The sequence below is a fragment of the Tachysurus vachellii genome, chromosome 2 (assembly GCF_030014155.1).
Source record: "Tachysurus vachellii isolate PV-2020 chromosome 2, HZAU_Pvac_v1, whole genome shotgun sequence".
Lineage (NCBI taxonomy): Eukaryota > Metazoa > Chordata > Actinopteri > Siluriformes > Bagridae > Tachysurus > Tachysurus vachellii.
The window spans coordinates 35,516,777-35,532,980 of NC_083461.1; the positions used below are offsets into that span (position 1 = coordinate 35,516,777).

Here is a 16,204-nt window from a genome sequence, read left to right on the forward strand (position 1 = left end):
CCACATGGTTGCCCAATATGAGGACGTGCTTTTGATACAGATCTACCATGTTCCTCTCTCTCTGTAGGACACTGAGCAGTAAGGAGGCAGTAAATCTAGACTACCTGCCCTACCTGCGTTCTGCTCTGCTGGAGCCTCTGCGTTGTCGCGGGGCAGACGGAGCCGCTCAGAGCGTGACGCTCATGGACGACTACAACATCATCAAAGAGGATTTTGACAGCATCATGGAGATCAGTACGTGGGGTGGACAACCGGATCCCTATTCCAAGCTTGACTCCAAGGTATGAAGATCCACAAAAAAAAAAAGCCCTCAGCCAACGACAGGCAAGATTTACATCGCCTGGTGCGAGTGATCAAATGTTTACGTCTCAGTCCCAGGATAAAAAAAAGCATAGCAAACAGTATAACTAGATAAAGTGTCTCTTTTTCTCTTAAACCTTCCTCCAGAATCGTGAGACTGAAAGACAAGATCAAAACTTCTGACCATCTTTTGTGTGTTTTGTTTATTTTTATTTGATTATTCAGAATAGGTCACAAGCAGCGTAGATGATGCACAGTTCTTAAAGCCTTCTCTCCCAGTCCTCATTACTAGTCTTTTCTCTACTAAAGCTTGGGATATTAGAAAAGAAATGAAGAATAAAACGATAACGAAATGATACGGAAGCTTTTGCTAACCACCTGGAGTTCGGTTTGATAGATGCAACTTTTTACAGGAAGCGAGTTTTGGAGGAAAAATCAAGGTTTTTGGTGAATCTGTCAGTTTGTTTGGCCTCCAAAAGTCCCTGGGAACCTTGTTAGGATACATCACATCGTGCTGCATGGCACCTCAACCACAGAATCAAGCTTTTGATACGATCCCCTGACCCCTGATTAACTGCCATGTGTAGTTTTTGGTACCGAAATAGTTTTTGCTAAGGTTTTTTTTTTTTTTTTTCTTTTTTTTTTTTCTTACTGCATAAAGCAATCTGATTGAAAAATACCGATTTTTACCAGGAGTACGAATACCTTTAGAGCTTTTTTTTGTAGAGTTTATATAGTATTTTGTCCTGGAGCCAAATGCCGGTGCTACGCTGTTGTCTCTCACGTGTCCTTTTCTCTGCAGGTGAAAGCTGCATTCACACGGGCTTATAACAAGGAGTCCCACTTAACGCCGTACTCACTGCAGGCACTAAAGAAAGGTCGCAGAGGCACAGTGGACACCGATCAGGCTTTAGACCCTGATAATGACCTCCAGACACAGGAAGAGGAAGAGGACGACACACTTACTGTTGATGCCATGATCAAGGTGAATTACACACCACCAATACTGGGTTTATTATATAGTTAACGTTACACCGTTAACATTTTCAGTATTCATTCATTCATTCATCTTCTACCGCTTATCCGAACTACCTCGGGTCACGGGGAGCCTGTGCCTATCTCAGGCGTCATTGGGCATCAAGGCAGGATACACCCTGGATGGAGTGCCAACCCATCGCAGGACACACACACACACACTCTCATTCACTCACGCAATCACACACTACGGACAATTTTCCAGAGATGCCAATCAACCTACCATGCATGTCTTTGGACTGGGGGAGGAAACCGGAGTACCCGGAGGAAACCCCCGAGGCACGGGGAGAACATGCAAACTCCACACACACAAGGCGGAGGCGGGAACCGAACCCCGACCCTGGAGGTGTGAGGCTAACGTGCTAACCACTAAGCCAACGTGCCCCCCCCCCCCCTTTCAGTATTATTTATTATTATTTTGAATTAATTTTCTAGATAAGCAGCTCTGTTTATATAATCGTGCTAGTTCTGTTATTATCGTTTCTATAGTAACGTACTCAGGGACTTTAAAAAGAGGTTTAAAAAGAGCGTGCGTATCTTATGCCACGGATTTGCTGCCAGATATTTCTTATGCGTGCACAGTAGATCTTATCGCCGAGGTATAATTGGTGGAAAACATCTAGAGGTGGAAACTGTAACCTGGGCTCCATCACACCTTGTTATTGTTTATTCTGTAAGATCATGCCCTTTTGTGTTGTATTCCTTACAGTCAAAATCTAGAACTGCACAACAGTGCAAATGATCTGTATATACAGTAGTGACATATAGTCTACATTATAGTGTTTATAATCGTATCTGTGGATCTGTTGTTCTGCTGCTGATTTCTCTCTCTTCCTCTGTCTGGAACCTACAGCAAAAGAAGGCAAAAGGGACAAAAGAGGTCAAAAAGGAGAAAGCGGAGGATTCTGGAAAGGGTAAAGGCAAAGGCAAAGGCAAAGGCAGGAAGTGAAATGTGGTCTGCATTGAGAAGAGATGCAGAAAGACATATTGTAAACAAATGCTCGTTCCTCCTCTGTGTTTATGAACTCTTGATGGCAGGCGGCAAAGATCAGACCTTCATAAGGCGATCGAAAGGTCAGTATTAACAAGGAACGAGGGTGGATAGAGGAGGCGTTTTCAGCAATTAAAAACGAGTGGGCGACCATTCCATCATCTCGCACTCGACTGGATGAAAAGCACACACACACACACATACACACACACACACACACACACACACACACACTAGCACTCATTTAAATACACAGAGTAAAACGTGAAACTACGTTCGACATCAAACATCTCTCATCTCAGCCCTTCCTTTCATTACCCCCCGATTTCTTATCCACTCGCAGCTCTTCTAAGGTTCATAAGCACTTTGCATAAATCACATACCTCTCTTAAAGAAGGCTTCCCGAAGACGACGCACGTTGGAGCTGTAAATAAAAACGTGCACAGCTGAAATCGTACAATATACTTTGATATCTAGAGCTTTGTTTTTGCTTCAACTTTTTAAATGGAAATGTTTCTTACACACTGACAGTGCGATGTACTGGACCGTAGCATAGACTGTACATGACTGGATTTTCAGCGAGCAATTAAAGAGTGAGTAATGTCATGGTGTGTAGCGTTGTGTGTCAGTGATTTACTGAAATAACTTCAATTTTTTTTTACCTAAACTGTATATTTTGCATCGAATCTACAAGCAAAGAAATAAATATAGATCTAAATCAATTCCAGATCTGATTTATTGAGATAATTAACATGTTCACAGCAGCAAACAGAAGTGTCCTACTTATAAAAATAGATATGAATAGATCAGTTTTATTGCATTAATGCCATGAACTTAAATGTACAGATTTTCAAAATAAACACGTAACTGTTCATAACATGGGGAAAAAAAACAGTCTGAAGGATTAAAATTGTGTTTTTGTGATTGTAAATATGGCAAATGATAAAGATTAATATACTGGAGCTTAAATATAAAACATGCTTCCAAACAATTAAACGATTTTTCACTTATTCCTGCTGTTTCCTCTGAGCATCAGTAGCGTTCCATCGATTGAATCTTGAGCTAAACAAACTAAAATGACAAGAGGCTAAATTCTTAAAGGACTGAAGCATGTGCATCAGTAAGAATCCTATTGAACAGTGTGGCAAAGAAGGCTTTATTATTGCCACCAGTTGGGGTCTGAGAGAGCAGGGGCAGTAATAAAATAGTCCCTCTAAATCAGTGAGGGTTAAGAGCCGTGCTTAATTGCCCAACACTGCCAGTTTGGTGGTGCAGGGGCTTGAACCCTAACTTTCTGACCAGCAACCCAGAGCCTTGACTTCGGCACTTCAGCCACCGCTGCCCGGACTTTAGGCTAATATCTCATTAGACTGTGAAGGAGCGAAGCAAAGTGATTATAAATATAACTTCCAAGATCTGAAGTATAACAATAAAGTAAAATTATTTCAAAGAGCGTCTTTGGAGTCTTTCTCATCATTTCTACTCAATAATTAGAAACTATTTAGAGACTGGGCTTTATATTAATATATATCGTCGCTGTCGGGCAGAAACCTCGTATGTCCAAATTTGGTCAATTTCATATTTTTTCACATATCGATGCTATTGGTCAAGTCCCCACGTGGGTCTGTTATTTTTACAAGTTATTAACCAATCTAAAGTCTTGAAAATAGCTTGAGCGCAAATCTCGTAACTCCATTGGACACTTCAACTGTCCACCTCTTCCTCACTCCGCGGGAGAGCTTCACGGCATATTTCTCCTCAAGAAGAGTCGCAACGAATCAACACGTCTTCTGAGGTAAATGTCTTCAAAACACTGGGCTCAAAGAAAAAAAAATCTTGACCCCCGCTAGTTCTGGTGCTCGTCTGAGGACAGGAATTTAGCGCAAGACAATCCACTGTAACGCGGACTAAACCCTGTGCACTGCAGCTAAGGTACGGCGTTTTTTTAATTTCCTGAAAAATAACGGTTTTGGAGATACGAGGATTCCGTCTGACAGCGACGATATATTATAGTATTTATATTACTGTGTTATACAACAGCTAATGTAAAACTATGATGTTTTGCTTTTAATATGCAGAGCAGGAATTTCTCATTTTATCTGTTTACAGCAACGTGAATTATTTGGAAAGTGAAGCTGAAGCTCGTGGGAAAATGTCGAAGGTTAGTTTGCACCTAATGGGGTTTTAATGGCTTCAGTTGAACGAACACAAATAAAATATATATTTATATACTGTATATTACGTCGTCCAACACAGAGCTGAAACGGCATTCTATAAAGATTTAAAAGATGACGTTATCCAGATTTTTACAAGTGGGCAGTAAACATCTTCAGTGTGTCATCAGAGTCGTGTGCGATGCCACTGTTGCGTCTTAAATCCTCCAGTGCTCCCGAAGCTGTGAATGTCAGTGATAAGTGTTGATTAGTCATGTCAAATGATTTTGGTAATCTTGGTAATTTGGTGGTTTTGGTGTGAGATGCTCTTACGGTAACAAGAAGCAGGAGAAAGGAAACAGGAATTCAGCATCACCAACCGGGAAGATTATTCTGAGAGATGGATTTAAGTTAAAGTTAAATTAAAATTAGTGCTGAATGATTTACTGTTCTGTTCATATTCCAGACTACATCTTAAGGTGTTTTTTTTACAACAAATCATCTGGTTTTCATATTTGATTTGACACCTGAGTTTAATTCTACGCCAGATCCCCTTCTTGAGGTAACCTTCCCATTTTTAATCGAAATTCCCACTTTTAATCGGAACTGGTACTATGAGTACCACAACAATGAGAGCAAAAGATCCTCCATCTGGACCCACCAGGGAACATTCATTCATTCATTCATCTTCTACCGCTTATCCGAACTACCTCGGGTCACGGGGAGCCTGTGCCTATCTCAGGCGTCATTGGGCATCAAGGCAGGATACACCCTGGACGGAGTGCCAACCCATCGCAGGGCACACACACACTCTCATTCACTCACACACACACACACTACGGACAATTTTCCAGAGATGCCAATCAACCTACCATGGATGTCTTTGGACCGGGGGAGGAAACCGGAGTACCCGGAGGAAACCCCCGAGGCACGGGGAGAACATGCAAACTCCACACACACATGGCGGAGGCGGGAATCGAACCCCCAACCCTGGAAGTGTGAGGCGAACGTGAGGCGAACGTGCTAACCACTAAGCTGTGCGCCCCCCCCCACCCCCCCACGAGAACAATCAATCTTAAATATCTTTTATTATGTATTGCTGTGGTGATATTTAAAAATCCCTTCAATTATAAAGGCAAAGACTAAGGGGAAATAAGTATTTTTTTTGTATTTTTAATAGATTTCAATCGCATATGTATTCTCATTTAAAAAAAAAAAGTTTTAAAAACTAAACTGATAAAGGAATAAATTATCCAGACACCACAAATTGAAATTTGTATGTCTTGCAATTACAGCTTTTCAGAGTCTCCAGTAAGAATGAATTAGGTTTGTTTTGCAACATCATGGTATAATTTTCCCATTTCCTTAACACCAATATGATCGTCTCTTTTTCTTCATTTAGTCCTTCCGTTGCTGTTGTTGTAATAACCTCCGTTCTTTTGGGAAGGCTTGCCAATAGATTTTGCAATGTGGCTCTAGGGATTTTGCCCCAAGAGCGTTAATGAGTTCAAGCGCTGATGTTGAAAAAGTGAAACTTTTTCAAACCAGCCTTCATGGACCATCGCTTTGCGCACCAGTGCATTGTCATGGTGGAACGTTGGGTTTGCCTTTTATTTCCAGTGATGGAAAATACATACCAAGACATTCGAGACATTTGTGACTTTCATGAAATGTTGTGGCAACATTTAGAGAAGACCCATAATATGGGTGTGATGGTCAGGTGTCCACACACTTACTACATAACCATGTAGTGTAGTATTCCATTTCATTCCATTCCTTACCTGGCACTCATATGGATAATGTGGAGTAGCTCTAAAACGTGCTACCTCCAGCAACACTGATCCACTGCATTTCTGCAAACACACACACATTACATTACTGATTAAACTTAACCAAATGAATCGCCGTATTAAATGTTTACGTGTTGAGGAAAATGATTATGTGAGTGAATGAGAGTGACACCTGTAGTAGTGAGTGGGCATAGTCTTGAGTCACAGCTCTGATGTCCTCTCCATTTATTGACAGAATCTGATCACCAAGTGAAAGTCTCCCATCTAACTCAACCACGCCTCCTTGACTTATCTCGGACACAAATATCCCCGTGTCATTCCTGCAACACATCTCACACACACATAAAATCATCACAACCATAGACATAACCAGAATATATTCAAACGTTCCACTTTTTTTTTTGATGTAGGACTACTACTATGCTCCTAAAACTATAATAATTGTACTAAAATAATGTTACTAATCACAAGTTATATATCGTCGCTGTCGGGCGGAAACCTCGTATGTCCAAATTTGGTCAATTTCATATTTTTTCACATACCGATGCTATTGGTCAGTCCCCACGTGGGTCTGTTATTTTTACAAGTTATTAACCAATCTAAAGTCTTGAAAATAGCTTGAGCGCAAATCTCGTAACTCCATTGGACACTTCAACTGTCCACCTCTTCCTCACTCCGCGTGAGAGCTTCACGGCATATTTCTCCTCAAGAAGAGTCGCAACGAATCAACACGTCTTCTGAGGTAAATGTCTTCAAAACACTGGGCTCAAAGAAAAAAAAATCTTGACCCCCGCTAGTTCTGGTGCTCGTCTGAGGACAGGAATTTAGCGCAAGACAATCCACTGTAACGCGGACTAAACCCTGTGCACTGCAGATAAGGTACATAATTTTTTTAATTTCCTGAAAAATAACGGTTTTGGAGATACGAGGATTCCGCCCAACAGTGACGATATGTAAGTGTGGTTCTGTGAATACTAGGAGCGGTGAGAATGGCCTAAAACCCTTGTAAAATTTACCATCGTGATAGGTTTACAAGAAACATTTTTTCATGGTTTTCCACCAGGAGGAAATGCTCCTCTTAAAGTGGTACGTCATGGTAGTACCCTGGCAACATCAACCACCCACTGGGACATCTCTATTTATACACCGGAGCTCCTGTTTCATCCTGTTCCCCGACAGGTTCCCTACAATGGAACACTATGAGAACAGTAGATCAATTAACTAAACCGGTGAAAAGATTTTAAAGCCCATTGGTTAATCCAGACTCTTCTGGCCACCAGTTCATGCACGTCATGCAGTTATTCCAACCTTTTTCTTGAAGTAATTACCAGGGCAAACATCAGGACCCATTTCAGTTTGACATCCTACATTGTTTCATAAGCAGATGGCTTAGGGGATTTGCGGTACAAGAGCGAGATCCCACACCGGGCTTTTTGGGGAGGGTGGTGGTCAAGTACATTTTGACAAGTTTATGAGCCCCCTGAAAGATACCATTCAAGGTGCTGTGACACACTTCAAGGGCTAGAAGTCCCTTGTGGAAAGCTAGTGCACACATTTGTGTAAGATTTTCCATCCCCATGCTCGTTAGTATGCAGGGCCAAACCCATAAGCACACGTCCAGATCACTACATCCATATAGGACAACAGATCTAAACTCTGAAAAACCTTTCAAAAGAGTTCATGTCCAGCAACGAGAGCAGGAGTGCATACAAAGGCAACTTTGGGGACATTTGTGGTGTGATGGCACAGTTCAGTGCAATGTGGGCAGAAACAACAGTAGATAAGGAAATGGTGCTGTAGACAGTGAGGCCAGGCATGGGCCAGTGTATCCTGAACTATCCCCAAAAACACAGTTGGCAGAGAACGGATTTGGCACGTTTGAAGAGATACCTGTGTGTCCTGCCAAACTTTTCCCAATCTGGCACAAAACTGAGCATTCTTTTAGTCTTGATAGTGTTTTGTGTGTCCCTAGTGACCTAATGTATCTGACTTTGACTACGTTGTCAAGTCAAGTCAAGTCACTTTTATTGTCAAGTCACTTTTATTGTAAATTCTTAGGAGCAAACTCCAGAAATTGCAGATCAGTTATACAGATAAGGATATATATCGTCGCTGTCGGGCGGAATCCTCGTATCTCCTCGTAGTCCGCGTTGCAGTGGATTGTCTTGCGCTAAATTCCTGTCCTCAGACGAGCACCAGAACTAGCGGGGGTCAAGATTTTTTTTTTCTTTGAGCCCAGTGTTTTGAAGACATTTACCTCAGAAGACGTGTTGATTCGTTGCGACTCTTCTTGAGGAGAAATATGCCGTGAAGCTCTCCCGCGGAGTGAGGAAGAGGTGGACAGTTGAAGTGTCCAATGGAGTTATGAGATTTGCGCTCAAGCTATTTTCAAGACTTTAGATTGCTTAATAACTTGTAAAAATAACAGACCCACATGGGGACTGACCAATAGCATCGATATGTGAAAAAATATGAAACTGACAAAATTTGGACATACGAGGTTTCCGCCCGACAGCGACGATATAATGAGTTGACGTGAAAATGTGCAAAAATGTGCAATTTGCTCATACATATAGTCAGTACAATATGGGTGTACAATATGTACAGTTAACAAACATAATGAAATCAGCAGGTGAAATGTGCAGTCAGTACACACAGTGTACTATTGGGCATCCTTACAGTAGCACTACACATTATGTGCAATATGTACTTATATATGTATATGTGTAAATATATGTAAATATATTATATATAAAATACTATAAGGTGCAACAGATTGTACAGGTACAGAAGTGACATGGATGTGCATCGGATGGTATCTAGTGGTAACAGATGGATTATGGTATTAAATGCAGTGTGTATGTATAATCCAGTGTGTATAATACTGTTCTAACGTTGTCAGAACAGACTTGCAGGTAGTGATGGCTTAGACATGGCCCATGTGTCTTTGTTTCTCTACACTGGCCCCACTGTGGAAGGCATCCAAAGTGACTATCTCACTCAGACGGTGCCCTGCTTCCAGATGTGAGCCTTGTGCCTCCAGCAAATTAGCATTTGTGTGAGATAAGGAAACATCTCTGTTATTTTATTAATCTCAGATGCAGAGGCCATTAATTCAACCTGAAATTTGTGCAAAATTCTGAGCAGGATAATGCCTGCTGCGTATTCGGGTGACAACATGGCTATGCTTCTCTCATCAAGCTTCAAGCAGGTAAACTGTGTTGCCTGCTTTTAGTACTAGAACATTCACAATGAAACTAAGCACCATAATGTGTGAAATGTGGGTGGATGTTTTCCAGATGACCTGCTCCTTGGTGGGAACAGATGGTAGCCAATTGTCCAAATACAGCAGTATCCTTTTGCTTCTGGTCATCAGAGGCAACAGGGATGGCTACATTCATCTTGAGAACACTCATGGTGCTACAGAGGCTTAAGTTTAGAATCAAAATGAATCTATGTTCTGGAGCTTTGGGAACACTGACCTGAACCAGTCAGCCAGAACAGGGGGGCTTTTAGCAACCAGTTTTACTTCCTTCGTCTAAACTGGGTTAAAAAATAGAAACCACTTATTGTGAACAACTCCTTCAATTGCACCTCTATCCCAAGAGGGTTCATAACTCTTGGGAGAAAACTTGGTATCTGTTCACAAGTACTAGAACGTACATTTCCTGAAGAAAATGTGAATGGTGCTTGCACATGGCAAATCCCGGAGGCTAGTCGAGACGAGCATGTGACGTCATCTGAATAATCTTGAGGAAGTTTTCCTCGTTGTGCTGAATGTTTTGATATGTCACATGTCCATGTTGTGCTACTTTTTTATTTTTGCATTACATCACGTGACATCATGTGACGTCATCAAAATACACGTGAGGAAGTTCCCCCTCATTGTTCTGAGTGTTTTGATATGTCACACGTCCATGTTGTGCTAATTTTTTATTTTCACGTGACATCACGTGACGTCATCAAAATACACGTGAGGAAGTTTCCCTCCATGTTCTGAGTGTTTTGATATGTCATGTATATGTTGTAAAACGTTTTTTGATTTTGCATATTTTGTGGGCGGGGCTGTGGCACAACCGAAAGGCCAGTCGGTACACCAATTTAAAAGTTTGTTCAGAGTATCACCCTAAAGGATCTGGCCGAGTTTGGTGTAGATAGTTCGAAAGCTTGTCGAGTTATAAACCGCCAAAGTTTATAATGGGGGTCTATGGGAAAAAAGGCCACTTTGAGACCCGGTACCGGAAGTACCGGTACTCGGATCACTTAGAAAAGTCATAGCACACCTCTCCTCAATGAGCCGTCGATTTGACACGTCATTCATGGGTCTAGAACAAAAGCTGCGGGACAAGTTACACGCCGAAGTTTTGTCTGGCACAATAGTAATAATGTTGCTTTACAAGCACCATTAATTAGACATCATTAGCATTAGCTGTCTTCTAAAGTAACATTGAGAAAGAAATGTCTGCTGTTGACTTTCTATAGACGTCACATGGTGCAGCTGGGATTAACAATGACACAGTAATATAGCAAACTATCTGATAAATCCATAATAAAGGAATAATAATAAAGTAATACATATATAAAAAAGTATGCTGTATTTACCTTTTACCCACAATGCTCATGCCCAGCTCCTGGCTTGATCGTAACTGCAGGTCCACAGTGAAAAGTTCCCACATATTCTCATGAGTGTGTGTAGCTTGACTGGGGAAGGTGTGTGTGGCGGTGTGTCTGTACACACAGAGGCGTACATGTTGGGGACTCAAGCGCAGGACACTTAGAGCCTCCTCATAACTAGCCATTCTCAGGTCTATACCATTCACCTGTACAAAGTGGTGTGTGTGTGTGTGTTAAAATGCAGGGTAGTAATATAAGGCAAAAATACCAAGAGTCAATATTAGAGTCAAGCATTAATGATAATAAACAGTTTTTTAAAATCCTAATTTCTCTGAAATATGAGGGCACTATGAATATGATAAAGTAACTTTTTACTTTTAGGTACTGTACATACGAGCTGTTCTTTTATAACAATAACACATCCAGACGCTATATTATTCCATGGTGACAGCTTCTAGACGTTTCTTTTAGGTCAGCCGTGTTTTGTTGACGTGAATACGCGTATTTAACAACGGTGCTGTTGTGTCTTGAGATTACAATAATCGTTCAGAGAGAATTGTGAATACCTCAAGGATGTGGTCTCCTGCCATTAATCTCCCGTCTCTGTGAGCAGCACCTCCTTCATTTACCTCATGAATCAGAATCACTCCCTGAGACAGAACGAGACAGAACAGACAGAATGGAGGTCAAGTGAGAAGTTTTAGACACCCAATTAGTTATAGAAGTGTTTATATCATCTTAAAATGCTTTGGGGGGGGGCACGGTGGCTTAGTGGTTAGCACGTTCGCCTCACACCTCCAGGGTTGGGGGTTCGATTCCCGCCTCCGCCTTGTGTGTGTGGAGTTTGTATGTTCTCCCCGTGCCTCGGGGGTTTCCTCCGGTTTCCTCCCCCGGTCCAAAGACATGCATGGTAGGTTGATTGGCATCTCTGGAAAATTGTCCGTAGTGTGTGATTGCGTGAGTGAATGAGAGTGTGTGTGTGCCCTGTGATGGGTTGGCACTCCGTCCAGGGTGTATCCTGCCTTGATGCCCGATGACGCCTGAGATAGGCACAGGCTCCCCGTGACCCGAGGTAGTTCGGATAAGCGGTAGAAAATGAGTGAGTGAGTGAGTGAGAAAATGCTTTAGAAGTATCAAAGCCACCTTCAAATCATTGTCCTGTATTAGAGCAGATGGTTTTGTATCACTCACAGCACCACAACACAACTCAAGTACAAAACCAAAAAAAGCTACAATTGGACACCAAACATTTCTTTGATAAATGGCTACACATTGGACAAAAGATCAGTAGGTTGTGAGTTCAAGTCCCAGGACCACCAAGTTAACATTTCTGGATCCTTTAACCCTGAGTTGTATAAATGAGATAAATGTAAATTCCTCTGGATAAGATATCTACCAAATGGCATAAATGGAAAAAGTACTTCTAAATCCAGTGTTTCTCACCAATATTGTGTTGCAGCCACCCACAATGGTAAGGCCCAGACTGGAGTGTCCTTTACAGATATCTATGATGTTTATGCAGCCAGGGACGATGGGACATGTCATGGGGTCTGATCTCATACTGCATGCAGAACAGTAAGAGGAGCTCCGTAATCCAGAGGACGAGGGACTCTTCATGGAACGACGGTAGGCTTGTTTGTGGTGAATAGTGTGTGTGTGACTGGCTGTTGTGTTGTGAGATGTGGGTGGAACATGACTGGATGTTGAGACGAGAGAGAAGAACGGAGTAGGATCATGCAGAGGGTTGTGGTTGGATGAAGCTATGAAGGAAACTGGAGGACTCTGAGTCTTGGTGGGACAAGGCTTCGGTTTATCTAATCTCATCCTTTCCTCCTAGAAAGAAAAAAATGAATGATGACTTTTAACATATCTGTACGTACAGTTGTGTCTGAATCTGTATATTTTTTTGTATTTACCTGAATCCCAGTTGCATCAGGCTTATGTTCTTTATCTGTTTTGATATCCATATCCAAGGGTGATGTGATGGTGTGGTTTTCTGCCTAATCGCAACAGATCACGACTCAAACAATCATACAGGGTAATAAACCTAACTCATCATGTGTGTAATTTCCATTTCAACTGCTGAGTGGTTAATTTAAGTGGGATGTTACCTCTATTATTGATCCAGTTGCTGTGTGCTTTAGTGCGGCTTTATTCCTGAGGAAACAATCATCAACATGTTAAGTGTACATACAGTCTACTAAAAAACTAGATTTGTAAAGTTTGTCGCGACAAACTTTGATGTTGGCTTTGACGAGGCAAGTATTCGCAAAGGCCGGTGCTTTTTGGAGGCGAGTGGACATAAGGGTTAGTGTTACTTTTGGAGGCAAGTGGACAGAAAGATAGGGTGCCAAAACATTTGGAGGCAAGATCCCCTCATTGGGCTGAGTGTTTGATATGTTACATGTTCACGTTGTGCTAATATTTTATCATCAGAATACACGTGAGCAAGTTCCCCTCATTGTTCTGAGTGTTTTGATGTGTCACATGTCCATGTTGTAAAACGTTTTTTGATTTTGCATATTTTGTGGGCGGGGCTGTGGCACAACCGAAAGGCCAGTCGGTACATCAATTTAAAAGTTTGTTCAGAGTATCACCCTAAAGGAGCTGGCCGAGTTTGGTGTAGATAGTTCGAAAGCTTGCCGAGTTATAAACCTCCAAATTTTATAATGGGAGTCTATGGGAAAAAAGGCCACTTTGAGACCCGGTACCAGAAGTACCGGTACTCAGATCGCTTAGAAAAGTAACAGCAACAAACTTCAGACCAGGGTCTACAACATATCCGAATTTGGTGCATGTGGCTCGAAAGCCCTAGGAGGAGTTACTCTTGATAAATTTTTGTCTAAGCTTAAATAGGAAAACAGAATGTTGGCTTCTACAAAGCGACATAATAACTGTCATAACTATCGACAACATTTATTAGATAGTAATTTGCATTGGTGAAATTTTTACTTTCCTCATTTCAGCCTTTTTTTTCCCAGCAAAACACTAGTTGCAAAATTATTGGCACCTCTTCAAATAACATGATTGTAAATTCGAATCCCAGGTCCATTAAGCTACCACTGCTGCCCCCTGAGCAAGGTACTTAATCCTTAATTGCTCAGTTGCATTAAAAAGTGATATAAATTTAAGTCTAGAGGTGATGCTACAGAAATATACCTAAAGATTCTGTATTTTTGAGCTAGTAATTTATCTACAGTGTATAAATGTTCATTCAGAATCTACTATTTATGTGTATGGTGAATGCAAGCAAAGTATTTTTTAAGGGGAAAAAGACTCAAAGATTTATGGATATAGTGTGTGTGTGTAGGGTGTGTGTGTGTGTGTGTGTGTGTGTGTTTTACCTGATCAATATAATCTTAACTTTAGATGAAGTACTGTTGATGACAGCAGCTGCATTCTGGTAACTCTGACCATATAAAATCTGCCCATTTATCTGCAACACACACACATACACACAAACACACACATAGCTGAGTTGGGAATGAATCCTGTATAACCACCAATGTAAAAGCTACAGGTCAGAGGTCATGCTCTCACTTCAAGCAGCTCATCTCCCACACTGATTTGCCCGTCAGCAGCGGCGGCTCCTTCAGGACGTATTTCTGAGACGTACACTATTCTTCTTCCATCTCTGCTTCCTGACACGCGAATTCCCAGACCGGAATTGCGTGTGCTGCAGTCGAGCTCTACCAGTTTTAGATCGCCCGGCAAACTACTATATTTCTGCAACAAAGAACCTACAAACACACACCGCAAATCATATATAGTCATGTGAAAAAGTAAGTACACCCTAGGAAACGGTTAAAAACTACGTATAGCAATATATGCAGAACTAAACAAGATGTCATTTTTTATTTCTGTTGGAAAAGTAAGTACACCCCAGTCTCTATCTACTGGAAGACATTTTTTCACACTCCTCCAAGCAGAATTCTTGAATGTACAGTCTGTTTAAACCCCCATAGCATTTTAATGAAATTCTGATCTAGGCTTTGACAAGACCATAGTTCCATAGCTCCTCGTTTCTTTCCTTTTGAGCCATTCCTTGGTGGATTTACTTGGAAGTTTGGGATACTTATCTTGTTGGAAGATCTACTTCTTCATCTAAAACTTTTTTTTTTTTTTTTTTTTGACAGGCGGCCTCACTTTCTCCTCGAGCAGTCTCTGGTATGAAAAAAGAATTCATGGTTGATTTTATCATTGCAAGCTGGCCAGTCTCTGAGGCAGCAAAACAGCCTCAAACCTTAACATTTCCACTACCGTAGTTATATAGCTTCTAAAATAGTTTCTAGTTTATAGCTTTTTCTGATCAAATGTGATTTTTGATTTTTGTCTAAAAGGCTTCTTGAACCTTGAGCAATGAACTTTTTCTTTGACTTGTCTGTAATCAGAACATTGCTCTAGAAAGCCTGGTCTTGGCCTGGATATTCTTTAACAAGCTTTAGTCTTTGGTCTTGATGTTCTACGTAGATAACATTGACTTTCTCCTGGTGCCCCTCCTATGTATTTGTAGAAGCATGCATGTTGCCATCATCAGTAACAGGAGCTATCTGTAGGTACAGGGATATAATTCTGGAGTTCGTGGAGATTTAAACCCACAGCCAACATGTGACCAGGACAGCCTGCAAATTTATTCTCCAGGAACCCCAGAATTATATCACATGTAGTGATTGTTTTCACAGATTTTGAAAATCTTCTTAAACCCATTCTTAGATATCTTTAGTGTTTCTTTCTGACTAAGATAGAAAGGTGCCAGAACACACAGTGCGCTGCAGACATGTGCGTATAGAACAGAGTGCTCATGCTGAACCCTGTACGCCACCGAAGGAGACTACAATGGGCACACGAGCATCAGAACTGGACCATGAAGCATTGGAAGAAGGTTGCATGGTCTGATGAATCACGTTCATGTAGATGGCCGGGTGTGTGTGTGTGTGTGTGTGCCACTTAACTGGTACAAGGATGCACTATGAGAAAAAGGCAAGCCAGAGAAGGCAGAGTGATGACAAAGTTCTGCTGGTAAACCTTGGGTTCTTGGCATTCATGTGGATGTTACTTTGACACATACCACTTACATAAAGATTAATGCAAACCTACAGAAGTAGACACCTTCATGGTGATGGCAGTGTCGTCTTTCAGCAATACATCCACATGATGTAAAAGAAAATATGATTCATCAGACCAGGCCACCTTCTTCCATTGTTCTGTGGTCCAGCTCTGATGCTCATGTGCCCATTGTTGTTGCTTTAGGTGGAAGACCCAGGCCAGCATGGGCACCCTGACTGGTCCATACACAACAAAGTGTAGTTTTCTGACACCTT

The 16,204-nt window shown here is 41.5% G+C and overlaps 2 protein-coding genes and 1 long non-coding RNA gene across 3 annotated transcripts in view; 1 reads left to right on the top strand and 2 right to left on the bottom strand.

Moving 5' to 3' along the window:
• rfc1 (replication factor C (activator 1) 1) overlaps positions 1 to 3,048 on the top strand; it is a 22,183-nt gene extending 19,135 nt beyond the window's left edge. Inside the window, exons 22-24 of the mRNA XM_060864479.1 lie at positions 68 to 281; positions 1,103 to 1,285; positions 2,189 to 3,048. Of these exons, the coding sequence (XP_060720462.1) occupies positions 68 to 281; positions 1,103 to 1,285; positions 2,189 to 2,284 (493 nt within the window). The 3' untranslated portion in view covers positions 2,285 to 3,048. The remainder of the gene's footprint in view (positions 1 to 67; positions 282 to 1,102; positions 1,286 to 2,188) is intronic.
• A 1,540-nt stretch (positions 3,049 to 4,588) lies between these two features.
• LOC132860776 (multiple PDZ domain protein-like) lies at positions 4,589 to 10,990 on the bottom strand. Its single transcript, XM_060892038.1, has 5 exons — positions 10,872 to 10,990; positions 6,442 to 6,589; positions 6,261 to 6,332; positions 4,813 to 4,872; positions 4,589 to 4,721 (listed from the first exon to the last, which is right to left on the bottom strand). The coding sequence occupies exons 1-4, from the start codon at positions 10,943 to 10,945 to the stop codon at positions 4,852 to 4,854; spliced, it is 315 nt and encodes a 104-aa protein (XP_060748021.1). The 5' UTR covers positions 10,946 to 10,990; the 3' UTR covers positions 4,589 to 4,721; positions 4,813 to 4,851.
• A 1,445-nt stretch (positions 10,991 to 12,435) lies between these two features.
• On the bottom strand, positions 12,436 to 13,041 carry LOC132860787 (uncharacterized). Its single transcript, XR_009649880.1, has 3 exons — positions 12,995 to 13,041; positions 12,800 to 12,883; positions 12,436 to 12,716 (listed from the first exon to the last, which is right to left on the bottom strand). It is a non-coding gene; the product is annotated as an uncharacterized LOC132860787 (long non-coding RNA).
• Between the last annotated feature and the right edge of the window lie 3,163 nt (positions 13,042 to 16,204).